Here is a 22,858-nt window from a genome sequence, read left to right as displayed (position 1 = left end):
ATCATTACAGTTTTTTACAGACACTAGGACACATTTCTCAATACTTAGGTCACGTTTGCAAAACTCCTCACACAGTGAGCACAACAGAAGTCTATGTGGGCTAAACTGAGGATCAGTTATCAGTGTTTTGGCACAAAATGCATTCAATGACTACATCTCTCAAATTTCATGAATTATTTTCTCACTCAGACACAACAACTGCCAAAAATCTTTGTATGTACAGGACATTTTGCATGTGCTTACATACTGTTTTCAAAACTGTTACAGTTTTTTTTCTGATTGCTTAAGCACATTTTTTGTAACTATTGGCTAATTTTGCAAAACTCTTCACACAAATAAGAAAACCTGTCACCCAATAATCAAAACATTGTAGTTCTCTTGCAAAAGCAAACACAGCTAGATTAACTCTTCACACCTTTGTAAAAATGGTGTTTCCGTATCAAACAGTACACACAAGCCATCATCTACTAAGCACACAATGCGCCAACTGCACACTGATGGTATGAATACAAAACACATCTGGCTTTTGCTTTCTCTGTGCAAAAGGTAGGCTATGTCAGTTTGAGCTCATACTTCTGTCATAGATCCATAAGCATAGAGGGATCCAAACTTCAAGTACTGGTGTTTATTCAAACACATCAAAACAAACACAAGTGTTTATTTCCAAGTATAGGATTATTTGCAATCGCCATAATGACTATATGGGTTACTTGGTCTGCAGTGAACATGCTTCCTCTGCCCCCAGCATCTGGTCATCTAGCAATTCTGTAAAGTAACAATTTCAGTATTTTTACATCAATGGTATTGGTGTGTTTCTCATTGGCATATGGCAGTGCTACAAATCTTTGTGCAAAGTGACTGTACTAACCGATTCTCATTTCAAGATGTCCTTATGGTACTTGCTACAGTGTAGCGGCTCGAGTTAGGCTGGACCCGTTGGCCAGCTACCCTCAGGGTCATTCCACGGTTGATTACATGGTCCACTATTGTAGCTCTGATGTCATCAGTAATTCTATTTCTTACTCTTCTTACCCTTCCTCTCCCCCCTCCTCATCCTCCTCTCCCCCCTCCTCGTCCTCCTTGTCCTTGTCGTCCTCTTCATCCTACTTCTTCACCTCCACGTCCTCCTCCTCGGCCTCCTCTACTTCTCACTCTTTCTGCTCCCTCCATTGTACTCCGCACACACAGCTTACCTGTATTATAGTGCTTAGGCTGATTGCAAAGTGAACTAATTATCTAAAAAAGTTTTCACATGTGAAAGTGTGCCAGACAGTTGGCAAATTAGTGTTACAGTTTTTACCGAATGCCTAAACACTAACTGTGATTCCTGTAGCACAATTTCTAAAACTAGTCAGACGTATAGCAAAACCACTCACTGAGTGTGCAAAACTAAAAGCACAAAAACTGCTTTGCACTCAGTTTGCAATTTTGTAACACACACTTTGCAAAACTGTAGGCACAATTCACTGCACAACACTCAATTTCCAAATTTCCAACACACTCCTAGCAAAAGTATACACATGTATGGCTATCATTAACACTAATTTGCCAACTGTCTGGCACACTTTCACATGTGAAAACTTTCTTAGATAATTCGTTCACTTTGCAATCAGCCTAAGCACTATTATACAGGTAAGCTGTGTGTGCGGAGTACAATGGTGGGAGCAGAAAGAGTGAGAAGTAGAGGAGGCCGAGGAAGAGGACGTGGAGGTGAAGAAGTAGGATGAAGAGGACGACAAGGACAAGGAGGAGCAAGAGGAAGACGAGGAGGGGGCAGAGGAAGCATGTTCACTGCAGACCACGTAACCCATATAGTCATTATGGCGATTGCAAATAATCCTATACTTGGAAATAAACACTTGTGTTTGTTTTGATGTGTTTGAATAAACACCAGTACTTGAAGTTTGGATACCTCCATGCTTATGGATCTATGACAGAAGTATGAGCTCAAAACTGACATAGCCTACCTTGTGCACAGGGAAGGCAAACGCCAGATGTGTTTTGTATTCATACCATCGGTGTGCAGTTGGCGCATTGTGTGCTTAGTAGATGATGGCTTGTGTGTACTGTTTGATACGGAAACACCATTTTTACAAAGGTGTGAAGAGTTAATCTAGCTGTGTTTGCTTTTGCAAGAGAACTAAAATGTTTGGATAATTGGGTGACAGGTTGTTTTATTTGTGTGTAGAGTTTTGCTAAATTAGCCAATAGTTACATAACATGTGCTTAAGCAATCAGAAAAAACTGTAATGATAGCCATACATGTGTATACTTTTGCTAGGAGTGTGTTGGAAATTTGGTAATTGAGTGTTGTGCAGTGAATTGTGCCTACAGTTTTCCAAAGTGTGTGTTACAAAATTGCAAACTGAGTGCAAAGCAGTTTTTGTGCTTTTAGTTTTGCAAACTCAGTGAGTGGTTTTGCTATAAGTCTGAATAGTTTTAGAGATTGTGCTACAGGAATCACAGTTAGGGTTTAAGCATTCAGAAAAAACTGTAAGTTTTGCATTGTGTTATTGTTTTGGCCATAAGTTTAACAGTTTTGAAAACAGTATGTAAGCACATGCAAAATGTCCTGTACGTACAAAGATTTTTGGCAGTTGTTGTTTCTGAGTGAGAAAATAATTCATGAAATTTGAGAGATGTAGTCATTGAATGCATTTTGTGCCAAAACACTGATAACTGATCCTCAGTTTAGCCCACATAGACTTCTGTTGTGCTCACTGTGTGAGGAGTTTTGCAAACGTGACCTAAGTATTGAGAAATGTGTCCTAGCGTCTGTAAAAACTGTAATCTAGCTGTGTTTGCTTTTGCAAGAGAACTACAATGTTTTGATTATTGGGTGACAGGTTTTTTTATTTGTGTGAAGAGTTTTGCAAAATTAGCCAATAGTTACAAAAAATGTGCTTAAGCAATCAGAAAAAACTGTAACAGTTTTGAAAACAGTATGTAAGCACATGCAAAATGTCCTGTACGTACAAAGATTTTTGGCAGTTGTTGTTTCTGAGTGAGAAAATAATTCATGAAATTTGAGAGATGTAGTCATTGAATGCATTTTGTGCCAAAACAATGATAACTGATCCTCAGTTTAGCCCACATAGACTTCTGTTGTGCTCACTGTGTGAGGAGTTTTGCAAAAGTGTCCTAAGTATTGAGAAATGTGTCCTAGCGTCTGTAAAAAAACTGTAATGATATCCCCACAGAACAAAGAAGCGCCGGGGAAAACGCGCTGGTATTAGGAACAGACTGAGACAGCAGGCGCATCGCGCACCACTGCCCAGTATCCTACTGGCCAATGTACAATCCATGGAGAACAAGCTCGATGACCTAAGAGCAAGGGTCACCTTCCAACGTGACATGAGGGACTGCAACATTCTGTGCTTCACGGAGACATGGCTGACCCCCACCGTGCCGGACCAGGCCGTAACTCCGTCGGATTCATTCTTTGTGCTCCGCGCGGACAGAACGGCAGAGTCGAATAAAACCAAAGGTGGAGGAGTGTGTTTCATGATAAACAGAAAGTGGTGTGATGCCAGGAGCATTTCTACTCTCTCCAGCGGCTGCTCGCCACATCTGGAGTTCCTGAGCATTAAGTGCCGCCCTTTCTATCTGCCCTGTGAGTTCACCTCAGTCATCGCCACGGTGGTCTACATCCCACCCCAAGCGGACACAGGTATGGCTTTGTCCGAATTACATGATGTGCTGAGCTCGCTTCAAAACAAGGACCCGGGCGCAGCCCTCATTGTAGCAGGAGACTTTAACAAAGCGAACCTCAGACAAGTCATGCCAAACTTTTACCAGCATGTCTCGTGTCCAATGAGAGGGGATCGGATTTTGGATCACTGCTACACGCCATACAAGCAGGGCTACAAAGCGGTCTCACACCCGGCTTTTGGGAAGTCTGACCACAACGCCATCTTCCTCATTCCCCATTATAAACAAAGCATACGGAGGGAAGAAGTAACCACGAGGGAGGTAAAACGGTGGACTGCCCAATCAGAAGCTACGCTACAGGACGCACTCAACGACGTAGACTGGGACATGTTCAGAGCATGCGCAGTCGACATCAACGAGTTTACGGAAGTAGCAGTATGCTTCGTCAAAATGCTAGCGGAGGAGATTATCCCCACTGCGAGAGTCACCACATTCCCAAACCAGAAACCGTGGATGGATAGATCGATCCGCACTGCAGTAAACGCCAGGACCGCCTCCTACAACGCGGGTCTCACCACTGGCGATATGAGCACCTACAAAGCGGCCTCATACGGCGTGCGGCGCGCGGTGAGAGATGCCAAACGCCGGTACCGGGAACGTGTGGAGTCCCGCTTCCACCAGGGCGACACACGGAGTATGTGGCACGGACTACGCACCATTACGGACTACAAAGCCAGGGACACTGCGCTGATCAACGCCGACTCTGCATTCACCAACGACCTGAATCGGTTCTACGCCTGTTTCGAGGTTAGCCAGGCGGCTAATGCTATCTACCGCCTGACTACCGAGGATAGTGACGTCATCAGCGAGAGACCGGTGACCAGCATCACCGAGCATGACGTCCGAGCGGCACTGAGGAGAGTGAACACAAGGAAAGCGGCGGGGCCAGACGGCATCACCGGCCGTCTGCTGCGCTGCTGTGCTGACCAGCTAGCAGGTGTGTTCACTTACATCTTCAATGAGTCCCTGGCGAAGTCTGTGGTCCCCACATGCTTCAAAAGATCCACCATCATCCCTGTGCCCAAGAACAGCAAACCCTCATCCTTGAACGATTACCGGCCAGTTGCACTGACCTCGGTAGTAATGAAGGTGTTTGAGAGGCTGCTGAAGAACATCATCTCCTCCTCCATCCCAGACACCACAGATCCGCTGCAGTTCGCCTACAGATCCAACAGATCCACAGAGGATGCCATCGCCCACGTCCTACACACCACTCTCAGCCACGTGGACAAGAAACAGGGTAACTATGTGCGAATGCTGTTTGTTGATTACAGTTCAGCGTTTAACACAATAGTGCCCTGCAGACTGTTCACAAAGCTGAGGGATCTGGGACTTAACAGCCGTCTGTGTGCATGGGTGTTAGACTTCCTCACTGGCAGAACTCAGGTGGTGAGGGTGGCCAGGTGCTTCTCCAACAGCATCACCATCAACACAGGAGCACCTCAGGGATGTGTCCTCTTGCCACTGCTCTACTCCCTCTACACTTCAGACTGTGTGGCCACCCACGGCTCCAACACCATTGTGAAGTTTGCTGACGACACAGTGGTGTTGGGTGCCATCTCCAACAATGATGAGGCGGCCTACATGGATGAAGTGAAGAATCTGGCATCGTGGTGCCAGGACAACCACCTCCAGCTGAACGTCAGCAAGACCAAGGAGCTGGTGGTGGACTTCAGAAGGGGTCAGCACAGAGACTACAAGCCCATTATCATCAATGGAGCTCCAGTGGAGAGGGTGCAGTCCTTCAAGTATCTTGGTGTCCACATCTCCTCAGACCTGACATGGGCTGCCCACATTCAGGTCCAGACCAAAAAGGCTAGGCAGCGCCTGTATCACCTACGACAACTGAGGAAGTTCAGGGTCTCTCCAAAGATCCTCAGGATTTTCTATACAGGCGCTGTGGAGAGCATCCCCACACAGAACATGACATCGTGGTTTGGGAACAGCTGTGTTAAGGACCAAAAGCTCTCCAGAGAGTGATCCGTACAGCAGAACACTGCTGCAGGATTGCTCTCCCCCCGCTTCAGGACACCTACACCAGGAGATGCCGGACTAGAGCAGCGCAGATACTGAAGGACCCGTCCCATCCAGGCAACAAACTGTTCCAACTTCTGCAATCTGGTAGAAGGTTCCGCATCTTCCGGGCAAGGACAGAGAGACTCAAGAGGAGCTTCTATCCCCAAGCCATCCGTGCCCTAAACACACACACCCGCCCTCTCACATCATCTATAATTGACTGAGACAGGACTCTCTTCCAAACACTCTAAACCAAGGCACAATGTACATTTCAATTCCTTTAATTTTAAATATGTTTATATTGTCTATCCTGTAAAATAGTCAGATGTCTATTCATATTAATGTACAGAATTCACCTGCTTGCTGCTACTACTGCACATTCACCCAGAGTGTGTGTGTGTGTGTGTGTGTGTGTGTGTGTGTGTGTGTGTGTGTGTGTGTGTGTGTGTGTGATATATATATATATATATATATATATATATATATATATATATATATATATATATATAAATAATGTTCTTCCTCCACACCCCCCCCCCCAATTTTTGCACATGTCGAGGAGCGTGTCAGGCTACATTTCACTGTGTGTTATACTTGTATAACTATGCATGTGACAAATAAAGAACCTTGAACCTCTCTCTCTCTCTCTCTCTCTCTGTGTGTCTGTGTGTGTGTGTCTGTGTGTGTGTGTGTGTGTCTGTGTGTGTGTGTGCCCTCACAGAAGGAAGGTCACAGCAGGAGCTTTTCTCAAACGCATTTCCAATCAGTTTTTTACAAGAAGTGCAGCTCATACAATGGTATAAATGTATTCTTTGGGTTTCTTTATAAATATGAGACTCTAAAGATTTTGAGTTTGTGCACGTTGTGAAACAAGAATCTGAAATATTTGTGTCACAATGATTTCTATAAAAGCATGTTGTTAATGGGGATAATGTGACAAATCTTTTGTGACCCTATTAATGATCAAAGGTAATTGAAGAGGAAGCTTGAACCCAGGCTCAGGACATTTTCATGACAAGTGTCAGCGAAGACATCTACCAACGAGAGAATAAGTTTTATCATCATAAAGACTGTGATATGAAGCATCGTTAAAGTGTCACTTCAGTAATGTTGACTCATGTTTTTAATAATGACTTTAAAACACTAAACTCTAATTTCTGTGGTTATTTTAAGTTTACAGAATATAACATGTGGTAAGACGACGAGTTTTACTTCTCACCGGCCGTGTTATGTGCATCTATTTATCATGTATGCTACTTTGCTCTGTGGACTGTAAAATGTTTCATTGTGTTCATGAAATAAACCAGACTTTCACTGTCTGCATCTTTTACTGTTTTTCTGCTTTTGTTCACTCCAAGTTTGACAAACCTGCAGATATCCAGAGTTAACTCACTAACAATGTGGAGCAGTCTCAGTGTATTTAGCTGCTTTTTTCCCTGAACACAACCAACTGAGAGAAACGCCTGCAGTCCTCACGTTGGTCATTTTGAACGCTGAAGGAGATTTGTTCCATAGACACCTTATACTAGTGTTTCCTGCACTTAATCCATCACTACTGTCCTATTTCAATCCAGCTTCCTTTTACAGTTTGCAGTGAAATTTGTTAAACTGTTGCTTAATGGGACAGAAGTACAAGTCACTCTTTACTAACATATTTGTAGATAAGTTTATTGCTGAACTACACAGCTAGCAGTCTCACACACTCTTTAGGTTTTTAAAGTTTTGTGTGTAATGGTTTACTCTATCAAACCTTACCCTTTTCTCCCCAGTATCACAACAGTATGACTGTCACGGTCCGGGGCAGCGGCCGTGTGAAGGGTGGAAAGGAGGACTCAAATGCAGCACTTATTCAGACGTGAGGGTGATTTATTAACAATACCAAACATAAAGTGGAGATGGCAAACAGAACTAAGGATGAACTAAACTGGGAGAAACTAAGCCAAGGAGTAGCAAACCTGAACATCGAAGTGAGAAACAGCAGGGAGAGCACGCAGGGAATTTCACAGGGTATGAACACAGACGACGCGACGAGGAGCAGAGGAAAACACACACTATAAGTACACAGAGAGACACTGGGAAATCACACACAGGTGGGGGAAACAGCTGGACCTGATTAACCTGACGAGACAGGGGAACACTAACACCAGGGACCAATAGAGGGAGCACAAACCCAGAACCCAGTATCTAAAATCCCAAACACAAACCATCCCAAAACAGCCACGAATAATAATGAAAGTAATAACAATAAAGAACATAAACACAAAGTCACCGAGTCATGGCCGCAGGACCATGACAGTACCCCCCCCCCCCAAGGGCTGGCCCCCGACAGCCACAGAAACACACCACCAGATCCGGGCGGGCGGCAGGGGGCCCAGGACGGAGGGACCGGGCCATGACCAAAGACGGAGGCCCCAGAGTCCCAAAAAAAAAAAAAAAAAAAAAAAAAAAGGTACACAAAACTCACAGGGGAGCAGAGTCCGAAACACAGTTCAGGAGGCCGGCCTGGGGCCTGATAACACAGGAGGCCAGGATGGGACAGTTCAGGAGGCCGGCCACGAAGAAGGCCGTGGAGGCGCGCAAAAGGTCCAGGAGGCCGGCCGTGCAGAAGGCAACGGCGGTCCGGGGGTCGGCCGTGCGGAAGGCAACGGCGGACGCTCAGGCGAAGAGGGTCCGGGGGCCGGCCGTGCGGAAGGCAACGGCGGCCGCTCAGGCGATGGCGGTCCGGGGGCCGGCCGTGCGGAAGGCAACGGCGGCCAGTCAGGCGACGGCGCCCGGCCAGTAGCCTAGCCAGCGGTCTAGAAAACGGCCGTTTAGCTCCAGACCCAAACGAGGCCGGGCCAGGCGAGGCTGAAGGCACGAAAGCCGGGGCCGCAGCAGGCGAAGATGATGAAGCCGCAGCAGGCGAAGATGCGGGCACGAAGGCTGGACCAGACGAGGGTGAAGCTGAAGCTGGGCCAGGCGAGGATGAAGCTGAAGCTGGACCAGGCGAGGATGAAGCTGAAGCTGGACCAGGCGAGGATGAAGCCGGACCAGGCGTGGATGAAACCGGGCCAGGCGAGGATGAAGCCGGGCCAGGCGAGGATGAAGCCGGGCCAGGCGAGGATGAAGCCGGGCCAGGCGAGGCTGCGTCCTCAGGCTGAGGCGTGGCAGTAGCAGGTGGTAGCGCTGCAGGTGGTGGTACTGCAGGAGGCGGCGCTGCAGCCACGGGTGGAGAAGCAGCCACAGGTGGAGAAGCAGCCACAGGAGGCCGGACGGGCTCCTCGGGCCCCCCAGCCGACGTGGCAGCCGGTGTGGCATGGGGCTGGACGGGCTCCTCGGGCCCCCCAGCCGACGTGGCAGCCGGTGTGGCATGAGGCTGGACGGGCTCCTCGGGCCCCCCAGCGGGCGAAGCAGGAGGCTGGACGGGCTCCTCGGGCCCCCCAGCGAAAACAGCCGCAGAACCAGCGGGCACCGGGGCCCCCGGCACACACAAAACAAAACTAGGAGGCACGTGGGCCTCTGGCACACGTGAAACAAAACCAGGAGGCACGTGGGCCTCTGTCGCACGTGAAACAAAACCAGTAGGCACGTGGGCCTCTGGCGCACGTGAAACAAAACCAGTAGGCACGTGGGCCTCTGGCGCATGTACGGAGGGCCGCAGCTGCGCAGAGCACTGACCCAGCTCAGGCAGTGACAGCCCGGTGCAGTTCACAGCTGGCCGCTTGGCCTCCAGGGGTCCAGAGTAAGCTGAGGGCAGTAACCCAGCCTCTGGGGGAAGCCCCGGGGTGAGCAACAGTCTCTAATGTTGCCAGCTTTTGAGGAACAGGTCCGTTGTAAAACAGTTCATCTCCCTGCTTAGAAACAGCGGTGGAAAAACAGTGTGAATATTGTGACTCAGCCATTAACTGAACTATGGGTTGAAGCAACGCTAGCGGTGGTGGTGACTGAGTGGCTAACTGGAGCGGCGGAACAGGTAATTGTGTCCGTAGGGAGGCTAACGGTTGAGCTAAAGACCTGGAAGCTTGTGGCTGGACACAGAACTGAGCCGGAGAATGGTGATAAAGTCCTGGCTCGGAGGGAGCGGCAGAGACACAGTCTGTCAGTTTTCCAGAGGGTCTGTACACGCCCACTTGGGAAGGATCCGTTACCACGAAGGTGGGTAAGCGACCCGTACAGTCTCCCATCCCGCTCTGAATAGCCCCAGAAAACAAAGTCCCGGAATCTGGGGAAGCCAATGCAATCCCGCTCACTCACCGCCTCGGGCTGCTCGAAAGTAAATGCAGACGGGGGGTGAAGTCCAAGGTCCAAAAGGAGAAACTCCCGCTCCCACGAACAGAGCGAGTCCAGAAGCCATGGGAGACTGGTCACCAGACGCTGTAGCCGCCTCTCTATTGCGCGCTGGGACGTGCCACCCGGGCTTTCCAGCCACAGGTCGATCAGCTCCTGTGTGGCATCGATGAGCGTCTCCCGTAGCTCCCTGGACAGATTAAGCGCTGCTGGGTCCATCTTGTGGTCGCGTCGTACTGTCACGGTCCGGGGCAGCGGCCGTGTGAAGGGTGAAAAGGAGGACTCAAATGCAGCACTTATTCAGACGTGAGGGTGATTTATTAACAATACCAAACATAAAGTGGAGATGGCAAACAGAACTAAGGATGAACTAAACTGGGAGAAACTAAGCCAAGGAGTAGCAAACCTGAACATCGAAGTGAGAAACAGCAGGGAGAGCACGCAGGGAATTTCACAGGGTATGAACACAGACGACGCGACGAGGAGCAGAGGAAAAAAAACACACTATAAGTACACAGAGAGACACTGGGAAATCACACACAGGTGGGGGAAACAGCTGGACCTGATTAACCTGACGAGACAGGGGAACACTAACACCAGGGACCAATAGAGGGAGCACAAACCCAGAACCCAGTATCTAAAATCCCAAGCACAAACCATCCCAAAACAGCCACGAATAATAATGAAAGTAATAACAATAAAGAACATAAACACAAAGTCACCGAGTCATGGCCGCAGGACCATGACAATGATTCCCAAAGTACGGCTCAGTAAACAACCAATGATTCTAAAGCCAGGGGCCCGTTCTTCGTACCTCGCTAAGTAGGTTAGCCGGATTAGATTGTTGACGATTTCGCGTGATCCTGGATCAGTCGGTTCCCCGAAGCTCATCCGGGACTTGCTGTCATAGCAACAGAGCCGTAAGCGTAAACCTGCTCGGGAGCAGGTTTACTTTATGTAAACAGGATTAGATCGCGGCCACGCAGGTATGTCCGCGTCATTCATACGAAAGCAACAGCGATATTCCACCACTGTTTCACCATAAATAAATAACATCAATGTAACTAAAGACAATGCAGCACCTGATCCATTTATTGATTTCACACAGGTCATTTCCTAAAAAAGGGAAATGTACTATTAACATTCTATTACATGTATGTGATTATTACAGATTTAATTCATATTTCAGAGTAGCAAGTGTAAATTACTTCGTGTAATCAAGATGAGAGACCACGGCTATAAAAGCGAAGGTGGATTTGGGAAGTCTGTCGCAGCCATGTCCTGTCCGTATACGCGAGCCACCCATTGCGGAAGGTGCAAGATTGATAAGGAGAGTCCTCAGAATTCAGCGTATATTGCGGGACAGACAGGATCCTTTAGCTCAGCGCGACAGTGTGCTCATAGAGAGATATCGATTTTCCCGTGAGGGTATTATTTACCTAACCAACTTGTTGACGAGGGGGTGCAGGACCACCACCTGTCTTTTGTTGCTCTGCCCTTTTCTTGGTTGCTGTTATAAACAAACAGATTATTCCAGGGTCTCTTTCCAAGAGACTAAAAGCAATATAAGTGATAAATATTACCATTCTGTAGAATATTCTTATATTTCACTTTTACCTGTTCCCATGTTCTAGTGGGTCCTGTCGTGGCTCTAATGTGACAGAGGATAAAATATAACATATTATAATATAATGTAATATAATATTGGATAATATAGTGTAATATAATAAATCTACCCTACCGCCTACTGGTGTTGGCCAGAGGGGCCGATGGCGTGATATGGCAGCCTGGCTTCTGTCAGTCTGCCCCAGGGCAGCTGTGGCTACAACTGTAGCTGCCTCCCCCAGTGTGTGAATGTGAGAGTGACTGAATAGTGGCATTGTACAGCGCTTTGGGTGCCTTGAAAAGCGCTATATCAATCCACTCCATTATTATTGTTATTATTAAATTACTTACGAGTTTAATTTGTCAGCAACTTCCTGCCAGCCCTCGCTCCTTGCTTTTGCAGCCTTTGCAGTGTTCCCTTGCGTTCTGATTAAACTCTGAAACTCCTGAAATCCCTCACTCAAGAGTTCTTGCTCTGCTGCCGAAAAATACCGAGCCGAGCGCGCTCCGTCGACATTTTCGCCGACCAATCAGAGGGTTGCCGATCAATGTTTCTACTATCGATGCGTAGCCCCTTTTACGACACCCAGTGATGTCACATTACTGCGTCCAGCTGTAGTAATCGTCAACAGCAGGTGTGTTCGGGGAACCGGATTAGCGAGCTCACGGTTAGCGCGATGATTTGATCTTGGATGTGTCATTTGATCTTGGATGTAGTAAGCGACGTACGAAGAACGGGCCCCAGAACAGAAAGATTCAGTTGGAAGATGAATGATTGTGTTTTTATGATGCATAGTAACACGACCCCTCTTCTTCTCTGGGTTGTTGTTGTTCTTGTGTGTGTGTGTGTGTGTGTGTGTGTGTGTGTGTGTGTGTGTGTTTTTCGTTTTAGGAGGACAATTTTCAAGACAAATCAAAGAGCTATGAGGACCCTCTGTTACATGAGGACATTTTGCTGTCCTCATAAAATTGACCTTTTAAAATGGTTTCTGGGCATGTTTTAATACCCAAAAAGTGTTTTTCTCAAAAGTCTTTGTAAACCAAAAACTTGACATATGTTGTATATTTGTGTGTCCGCCACTGCCCCCTGTCGGTTCGAGTTGTCCCTGCATGCCGCACACACAAGCGCGGGAAATTATACACGAGCGCGGGACATTATACACATGGCGCGAAATTGGAAGCTGCGCATGCGCATTTTAACATTACCCATTTAGACCATTGATATTTACATCAATGATTTAGACCGACTGATTGGGCGCTTCTTATTCATCCATCAATTTTGGCAGAGTTTTGACACGCTTTGGAGAAAAGGTAAGACGGTAATTATAAAACTTTTAAAAGACGGACGTTCTGACAGACACAGTGCTTCAGAGTAGGCACAGCCGTGGTGAGGCGGCAGGTGAGGGAACGACGAGGTACGGTGGAAAGCATACGGCGGAGAGCGCACCGCGGGGACCGGACCACGACGAGCGGAGAGCGCACCGCGGGGACCGGACCACGACGAGCGGACGGCGGAGAGCACACCGCGGGGACCGGACCACGACGAGGTGAGGACGGCAGAGCGGGCCGGAGCACGCGGAACGGTTCACGGAGGTCACAGCAACACGCGGGGCGGGGATTCCCGGACTGTCCCAAGCACCGGGATGGGTTTTTTTTTTTACCCTGGCCTAATCTCATCACTTGTTTCAAGGTAAGAAATTACACAAGTGTGTGATGTTTCACTGAGTTTGAAAGAAGGCCTTTTTCACTACAAGATCACTACACTTGTTTAATGTAAAATGGCTGCTACTACTACAACTACTATAAGTACTACTTCTGTAACTAGTAACTACTACCTATTGTACTAATGGTAGGAGTAGTTGTAGTAGATGCAGTTGTACTAGCAGTAGTACTCACACCTGTCTTTTTTGTGGTAGTTGGAGCTGTTTTCCTCCTGTTCTGAGATGATTATTTAAGATATTAAAAGATGATCTTTGCCCAAATACCAAGGAAACATTGGAAGGCAAATACAAATAAACTTTTTTAGATTCATGAAATTTAATTGAGACAGTATTGATGTCACTCTGCACACATTTGTTTATAAAATATTGTAAAAAAACCAAACAACACATTTGTTTTGCTCTCTTATAGTTGTGTTGATGAAGCACATTATTCCTGAGAGATCTAAAGCTTAGTTTGACAGACAGGTTTAGGCTAAGTCAGAGTTAGGCTTTAGTTAAATTAGGACATTTAAGTATCTTTAATATCTGCAAGTGCATGCTTTCTGTTAAAACAACTCAGACATCAGCCTTGTCTGTGTCTGTTATGTTAATGTAATGAAAGCATAGAACTCAATTGAAACAGTTTCAGTATCCATGCTATTAGTGAAATAAGAAAAATTGGGTGGAGCATGTCAGATACTTGACTTAATCAACACAGGTGGAACACAGTCAAGTTAATCTGCACAAATACAGCCTCGCCCCCATCCATTTATCTGTTAATCAGAATCCCTCCAGCACTCAAACTAAAATAACCTTAAACTAATAGTACACTAACATGGAGGGGGGGGGGGGGGGTGCTTCTCATTCAGGCTTTACTAATGCCCTTGTAAGCATAAAGGCTTGAAGTTTTGATGTTGTTTACATTTTTATCTTATTTCCTTAGCAAATCATGTCATGGAGAACTACTCCCCTTCAGGATGCCATTAATCACATCCTTGCAAGAAGAGACAAGAATTCAATGTTAGAAATTCAATTTATTAATTCAGTTAAAGGTGAGTGACTTCGACACACTGCAGGCTAGACTGAGGGGTTACGCATCACCAGTGGTGACCTGTACAAACATCAATATAAATTAAAATTAAAGGTATTTTAATAATTTAGTTATTAGCGAGCCTGGCTATTTATGTTTTCTGCACTTTGACATGTTTTCTTTATTATATATGTAGAATTGAAAAAAGCACAACATTGCATACTTGTTATTTACAGATATACATATTTAATGAATTGATTATTTGCAGTGCTGCCACACCTGTGTCTCTAATATGGTTGTTTCTTCAGGTCGTGGCATCTTCACTTTAGCCAATTTCAAACAAGGAGACTTTGTGGTCGAGTATAGAGGGGAGCTTATTGATGCAACTGAAGCTGAACACAGACGTAACCTGTACCCCAGCGCATGTTCAGGCTTCATGTTTGAATTCATATGGAAGCAGAAGACATTGTGGTAAATTCAAAATGACTGACTGTTTACATTTCTATTGCAAGGTCAGGATTTCTGAAGCAAACATCTCATATTGCTCTTTAACGAGTCCTTACCTCTAGTACCCGGCCCCGTCAGTCCCCAGAATCTATAGAAGGGGGAGTGACGGACCCGTGGAATAGCGGGATCTCATTCTTACTAAGGCTCCGTCATTTCCCGGTGACCCTGTGGTCCCCGGGAACTCTCGGTACTGGGGACTGACGGGACTCCCACATATGCTGAGGGCCCGTTAGTCCCCGTATTCAGCCTGTGTGTGCCTTCTCTAATACACACTCACGGGCGTAATGTACGGGGTTAGAGGGGTAATAATATAAGCCTACATTTTACAGCTAAGACAGTGTTCTCACGCTGCTGTGAAGATTTAAAATATAATATAGAGATAGAGAAAATAATAAGAGAAAATTCAAATGGCCAGGGCTGAATGAGCGGCCCTGTGTCTGTGCGCATTTGGCACATGTGGACACGGAGACTCGTGCACTGTTATACTGTGTCCAAAACTACTGTATAATATGTACAATGCCAAAATAGTACATGTCAAGTGTTCTCTGTCTGTGAGGTAGGTAGATGGATGGCTTGATGGATAGGTGAAAAACCTTTCAACACAAAAAATAAAGAACATTTCATTAATCATTCAGATAAATTAAATGCATTATACAGAAGACAAATGAAATAACAAAAATACACTTCAGTAAAGCCACTTTTGTCTAAACTATCATTTATCCTAGTTTTAGTTTTACATTCATTAGTTTTTGAATCAGAGGTGAGTAATTTCAAACAACGAAGATGAAATAAACTGTGGTCTACCTTGCACTTTTTACACTTTCTGTAACAATTACATTTTTAAAGTATACATTTTAGAGTTTACAAATATTTTAATAAAGACTTTAACCAAGGATTTTCTTTTACAAAGAATTATTTTCCTTAAATTAAACCAAACATATTTACACTAGTTTTAAGATTTAACCAAGGATTTGGGGTAATTACTTTTAGTATTAATTAACATAAATGTGTGGGAAACACTATCTACATAAACAATCTATTCAAACTTAAACATTTATTTTAATATCAATATAATTTTTTAAACTTAAATGCAGTAACTATTTCCCAAAGCATAAATACATTTCCACAATTGAGCTTCCATAGTTCCCAAACATAAGCCGCAAATATGAGTCCAAGCTTACCGATAGCCCGTCTAACTCAAAGTCTTCCTCACAGTGGAAAGTGGATTGTGCTTGGTTTGCTGTCCTCTCAGTATGTCGCACTCGGGTCAAATGGCTGCTGCATGCATTTTAAGGTCTACTAGGCACGCCCGCCCTTGATTGCTCTAATTCAACTCACCTGGCAGAGCAGTGCACACCAGGCTGCGCTTAGCTGTAGATTGCACAAGGTCTAATCAGTGGCCACGCGCAAGCAGTAGCACAGAGCAGGTAGTGGGCAAGAGGAGGAAGAGAAGAGTAACAGCCACACCTACTAGGTCAGCGCAACAGTACAACAAAACCACATTTAAGCTCTAAGCACAAGTAGAAGCGCAAACACTTATCTCAGTCAGAAAGCAATGCGTCCTTGACTGATGGACCCTCTTTAACTTATCAACTATGCATTTAACAACTAAACTTGTATTGGATGTTGTGTTTGTGTTGGTGCTTAAAAATTATAGTATAGTTCATAGGCATGTCACTATAAATGTTTGTTTAATGTATGTTTCCAAATTTGCAGTATTGATGGAGCACTTGAAGATGGGTCATTTGGGCGACTAGTAAACGATGAACACAGGACACCAAATTGCAGAATGAAGTTGATTGAAGCAGAAGGGAAGCCACATCTCTGCCTTTTTGCACTGAAGGAAATTGCGGCAGGAAGTGAAATTACTTATGACTATGGTGGGAAAGAATGGCCCTGGCGGAAAAAGGTGGGTCATTTAAAAAAATTTTTCCCCCTATGAATTGTTGTTTAAAACATACATATCTAGATGTCACAATTAGGGCTGCAACTAACGATTATTTCAATAATCGATTAGTTGTCGATTAATCGATTAGTTGTTTCAGCCCTAGTCACAATATTTAAATGTCCTCTTGGTGGTATTCAATCTGGTTTAACTAAATCTTGAATTTGTATGACTTTCCCAAGTGATGATTGCAAGCTTATCTGTTTTGTGTCCCCTCCACAAGTGTGTTTTACTGAGTGGCCACACACTGGAGGTGAAACAGTGAAAGCATCAGTTTGAGCTCAGATGTCATTATGAGGCTGATGGACAGTGTCCTTGAAAACCTTGGGTTTTTCTGTGTCAGGCATATACATGCACCTTTTACTCACAGTCACTTTAGCTTCTTAGTATTGTCTTACTTTGGCTTCACTTAACTAGGTAAGGGTTAATCACTCTGTTTCCTTGCAGTTAGGGTGAAAGTTAGAACTGTATTTAACTGAAGGTGAAACAGAAAATGCTTAACTATGTGTGTGTGTCTGACACAGACAAACTCAAGGTATGTGAGAACACTGTCCTGACATCTGAGCTCAAACTGAGTCTTTCACTGTTTCATCTCCAGTGTTTGGCATACTCAGAAAAACACATGGGTTGAGGGGACACTGGTTAGAAAAGACCACTCGTAGTGGATTAAATACATTTCCACTGTAGCTGCCAGATGTTTACAATATTTGTTCTACTTTTCCTACCCAGCTAAAGATCGCAAGCATCCCTTCTGGTCAACAGTGTGTTGCAGAGCCTATTGCCCATGACGTGGAGCACCATGTGATCTCTACAGACTCATTCACAGGTGAGTCCCTGCTTGAGTAAGCACTACCTGTTAAACCCTGGGGTCTTGCAAAGCACTATGCCTCCATGTCTTGTGTTCTCTTCTACAGACAGAGAATTAAAAGCAGAGTGTCAGTCATCTAGACCTACAGCAGACAACTCTGAGCATGAGGTTAGCATGGATTCATCTGTTTACTAAAGATTGTATCAATGTGTAGTTTGGTAAATAGTGTGGTTTGTAAAGATCATGTTTATCAATTGATTACAATTATACTGCATGTACAGTCTTTAAATCATTGTAAGTACAGGTAGTCATCATTTAACATTGCATTTCCCTCTCAACATCATTTGGGTGTTTTAAGGTTTGACTGAGAGTGTCCCTCTTGATCAGATGGACACTGTACCATTGATGCTTGTTCATCTTTGCATCTTTTTAGGTGCATTCTGTTGGAGGTCAGCGTGGCACTTCTTCTCTGAAAGAGTTAATTGGTGAAGTTGGTGTCCAGTATCAGGAGTTGTCACCCCAAGCGTTCTCAGAAGAACTTACCAGTGGTCAGTTTTGAGTAAATGTTGTTAACTTCTGGCAATGCATGACATGCCTGAAGGTTTGCTGCATGAAAAATGTGCCAGTATTGGGACATTTCTGATGATTCTATAGTGTCTTGATGGATATTTTGAGTAGAATTGTAACAGTCAGGGATGTGAATTGATTGCGTTATGCGTAGATGTGTTTTTTTGACTTAACGAAAGTCAAGCACTGAATCTCCTTGTGTTCCCTTGTACAGAGAGCAAATCGAAAGAGGTGCCACAATCATCCAGAGCTGTGCCTAACGACTCTGCTTGTGAGGTGAGTTGAAATTGACCTTTGTTTTAAAATTGACCAATGGTTAGAAGTGTTATGGTGTTTACACGAAACTCCATTTTGAGTATTTTAGCAAACATCTGGCAGCGGTGGTGGAAATGTCCTCTATTTAGAACAGGAGGTCTTTTCTAACCACAGTGTCCCCTTAACAAGTGTGTTTTACTGAGTGGCCACACACTGGAGGTGAAACAGTGAAAGCATCAGTTTGAGCTCAGATGTCATTATGAGGCTGATGGACAGTGTCCTTGAAAACCTTGGGTTTTTCTGTGTCAGACATATACATGCACCTTTTACTCACAGTCACTTTAGCTTCTTAGTATTGTCTTACTTTGGCTTCACTTAACTAGGTAAGGGTTAATCACTCTGTTTCCTTGCAGTTAGGGTGAAAGTTAGAACTGTATTTAACTGAAGGTGAAACAGAAAATGCTTAACTATGTGTGTGTGTCTGACACAGACACACTCAAGGTATGTGAGAACACTGTCCTGACATCTGAGCTCAAACTGAGTCTTTCACTGTTTCATCTCCAGTGTTTGGCATACTCAGAAAAACACATGGGTTGAGGGGACACTGGTTAGAAAAGACCACTCGTAGTGGATTAAATACATTTCCACTGTAGCTGCCAGATGTTTGCAATATTTGTTCTACTTGTCATACCCAGCTAAAGATCGCAAGCATCCCTTCTGGTTGTTATTGCAGTTCTGTTTGTACTTTGCTGTGTAGTTAATACCATTTACAGTGAGGAAAGTAAGTATTTGCTATTTTGCAAGTTCTCCCACTTAGAAATCATGGAGGGATCTGAAATTTTCAGCGTTGGTACATGTCCACTGTGAGAGACAGAATCAAAAAGAAAATTCCGGAAATGATAATGTATGATTTTATTAAAATATTTTTGTATATTACTGCTTGAAATAAGTATTTGAACACTTGCTTATCATGCAGATTTCTGACCCTCAAATACCTGTTATTCTGCTTTTAAACAGTCCAACTACACTCTGCTCATGATTCTAATTTAGCAGCACCTGTTTGATGCCGTTAGCTTTTATAAAGACACATGTGCACCCCACAATCTGTCAAATGTGTTGCAGCAACATGAGTAAAACCAAAGAGCTTTCCAACGACACAAGAGACAAAACTTTAGACCTTCACAAAGCTGGAAAGGGCTCCAGAGCCACTGCCAAGCAGCTCGGTGCGCGACAGTGCGCGTGCACGCATGTGCGTGTGCGCGATGGAGCGCGTGCAGGTGACTGTGCGTACCCTCTGCAAGACTCCTGCAGGCGCCCCTGAATGGAAGAGGCTAATGTCTTCCTCGGACTGACGCCCCACGTAAGATCTCAGCTCGTGGGGTGTCAGTGATGCTAAGAAAGGTGAAGAATCAGCCCAGAACTACACGGGACGAGCTGGTCAATGACCTGAAGAGAGCTGGGACCACCGTTGGCAAGGCTACTATCAGTAATACACTGAGACGTCATGGTTTAAAATCATTCATCACACTGAAGGTTCCCCTTCTTAAGCCAACCCATGTCCAGGCCCGTCTGAAGTTTGCCAGGGACCATCTGGATGATCCAGAGTCATGGGAGAAAGTCCTGTGGTCAGATGAGACCAAAATAAAACTTTTTGGTCTAAACTCCATTGTTGGGGTTTGGAGGAAGAAGAAGGATGAGTCTCATCCCAATAATACCATCCTACAGTGAAGCATGAGGGTGGAAACATCATGCTCTGGGCTGTTTTTCTGCACAGGGGACAGGACGACTGCACTGTATTAAGGAGATGATAAACGGGGACATGGATTGTGAGATTTTGGGCCAAAACGTCCTTCCCTCAGTCAGAGCATTGAAGATGGGTTCTGGCTGGGTCTTTCAACAAGACAAAGACCTGAAGCACTCAGCCAGGAAAACCAAAGAGTGGCTCCGTAAGAGGCATTTCAAGGTTCTGGAGTGGCCTCACTAGTCTCCAGACCTCAGTCCAATAGAAAATCTGTGGATGGAGTTAAAAGTCTGTGTTGGCCCAAAACATGACAGATCTACAGAAGATCTGTGTGGAGGAGTGGGTCAAAAGACCTTCTGCAATGTGTGCAAACCTGGTGAAGAACTACAGGAACTGTTTGGCCGCTGCAATTGTTAACAAAGGCAATATTAATATAGTTTGACTCAAGTGTTCAAATACTTATTTTACAAAGAAATATACAAAAAACTTGTTATAAAATCATACATTGTGTGATATATATATAGATATATAGATAGATAGATAGATAATCTATCTATCTATCTATCTATAAAATAATATTACTTCTGATTTGCCTCACTTCTCCGAGACTGCAGCTCAAGGTACATTTTCAATGCTGTACTCAAAGTTTGCCCAACATATCTTATGTAATGAGCTGGGATCTGTGAGTTAGTCTTGTTCAGAGACAAATCCAGTGAAATATGCAGTAACGTATTTTAACAGCGCACATCACGTATGATAACGATGCTCTCTTGTTTCATTAATGCCACTTGCATCTGTTTTTCATTGCATTAAAAATGAAATCAGACTTTACTATTAACACTACTATGCTGATTACGATAACCTGGGATTGTGTATAGAACAATATTACTAACCATCAGTACATTTTTACATGGTCGATTGTTAGTTGTTCCATTCCTAATTGTGACACTAATGCTTTATGACTAGTATTTTGATGCTTCATCAGTTTTGGCCAAGCAAGATTTGGCCTGTGCAAAATCTACATCATTTCCCAGTAAACTTATTACCCAAGGTATTGTTGACTTCATCCAGTTCAGCAGCATTGCCATGTGTATAGTTAGTATAATAGAACTGGCTGTCATTGTCCCCTCTGTGCTCATGGTGTTTGATTGGTAGGCAGAAAGCCTCTTTAAGCCCATACATTTATACTGTGCAATATTTTTTAGATGACCAGGGGAATGATGCCTGTGTGACTTCTGGTTCACCTCCTGTCCCTGACTCAGTTACTAAAGGTATGATATAAATCAGATGCCATGTCCATCACTAGGCACTATGTGCAGTTAACACCAACATCATGTGGTTAGACATTATATAACATATAAAGAAGCTGAATGTATTTTGTGTTTACCAAGCAGTGTGATGAACTATCATGTTAATGAAAACAATCAAACTTTAAATTTTATCAGGTCTACAGTCTATTTATTATCACACACAATTTGTTTAGACAAGTACCAGCTTGTTTTCACAGTTTTGAACACCATCTCTACCTACAAGTGCATCTCACATGATCTTTTTAAACTTCAAATTTGTTTTGTTTTATTGAACAGGTTTACGTGTTTCATCAAGGCGGTGTGTGAAGAGACCATGGTCTGAGGAGGAGATAGGAGCGGTGATGAAACATATGAAGCCTTTTATTGAAAACGGTATCACTGTCACCAACCAGCAGTGTCTGAAGTGCAAAGAAAAGGAACAACCTATCTTGGAGACGAGATCTATTCAAAACATTCGAGATTTTGTGCGCAACAGAGGACTGGCCTTTAAAAAAAAAAAAAAAAAATGTTAAACACTAAATGCACTTTTTGACAGTCTGAGCCTTTACCTTTCTGGGCCTGATTTCAAGGTTAGTGTTCTCCATTCAAAAAGTATGTAGTTGACTTCACTGTGCTCACAGGCAGTGTTTTGTTTTGATGTGTGGTTAGCCTGAGTCTTTTAATGCCAGGATTCACTTTTATTTTCCTTCAATAATTGTTACAATGCTGTCCTTTTAAGGAATTGATTATTGAGTTGGTTATATTAAATATAATTCAGTAATTCAACAAATGTGTTGTGTGTTGATATAAGTCTTATGTATAAGTCATGGTGTCAGCCCGACTCACCCCTGGTGTGCAAAGGTGCTGTTTTATTGGTCAGCCACTCAGTGCCAGTTTCTTCAGGACAATGAAAAACTCTATAATACATAGTTTGTTCTAGTTGATGCAAGCACTGTTGTGTTATGCTTCTAGTTGTTTTAATGACACTTTGACCACCTGTTAGTAGATCACAACAGATATGATCTGTGGTGTTTTATGTAAGCTTGTATGTCAGATTGTAATGCTCATCAGAGAAAACCAAAATATAGTCTTTTTATTATTTTTTTAATTTATTCATCCATCCATCCATCTTCAACTGCTTATCCGAGGCCGGGTCGCAGGGGCAGCAGCCTAAGCAAATTTATTCAATTTTATTATAATGATGTATCAGTCACAGTCTTATAATACACCTTCTTTTCTAAGAAGGTTATACTTAGTGCATGTGTGAGTATATGTACAGTGAACTGGCTTTACACACCATGTGTCCTTTTAAACCAGATTTAATCAGTGTGTGTGTGTACAGTAGACTGGCTTTACACACCATGTGTCCCTTCAGAACAGACTATACTTTGTGTATATGTATGATGACATCACTGACC

At 44.2% G+C, this 22,858-nt stretch overlaps 1 protein-coding gene across 1 annotated transcript; it reads left to right on the top strand.

Annotated features, from left to right (window-relative positions):
• Positions 1-14,247: 14,247 nt before the first annotated feature.
• Positions 14,248-22,529, top strand: LOC143420216 (uncharacterized). The gene is made up of 9 exons (XM_076887888.1): positions 14,248-14,350; positions 14,637-14,799; positions 16,552-16,744; positions 17,510-17,606; positions 17,695-17,756; positions 18,022-18,136; positions 18,370-18,431; positions 21,357-21,422; positions 21,738-22,529. The coding sequence occupies exons 1-8, from the start codon at positions 14,248-14,250 to the stop codon at positions 21,381-21,383; spliced, it is 822 nt and encodes a 273-aa protein (XP_076744003.1). The 3' UTR covers positions 21,384-21,422; positions 21,738-22,529.
• The last annotated feature ends 329 nt before the right edge of the window (positions 22,530-22,858 follow it).

This window comes from Maylandia zebra, linkage group LG9 (assembly GCF_041146795.1).
Source record: "Maylandia zebra isolate NMK-2024a linkage group LG9, Mzebra_GT3a, whole genome shotgun sequence".
Taxonomy (NCBI): Eukaryota; Metazoa; Chordata; class Actinopteri; order Cichliformes; family Cichlidae; genus Maylandia; species Maylandia zebra.
The sequence above is the reverse complement of the archived record's forward strand: the minus strand, read 5'-3'. Positions and strand labels throughout refer to the sequence as shown.

Bases quoted from the DNA above. Each gene is read 5' to 3' on its own strand.
- LOC143420216 (XM_076887888.1), top strand. From the start codon at position 14,248: ATGTCATGGAGAACTACTCCCCTTCAGGATGCCATTAATCACATCCTT. The intron at 14,351-14,636 runs GTGAGTGACTTC...TTGTTTCTTCAG, and splicing joins ATTTATTAATTCAGTTAAAG to GTCGTGGCATCTTCACTTTA. The intron at 14,800-16,551 runs GTAAATTCAAAA...CCAAATTTGCAG, and splicing joins TGGAAGCAGAAGACATTGTG to TATTGATGGAGCACTTGAAG.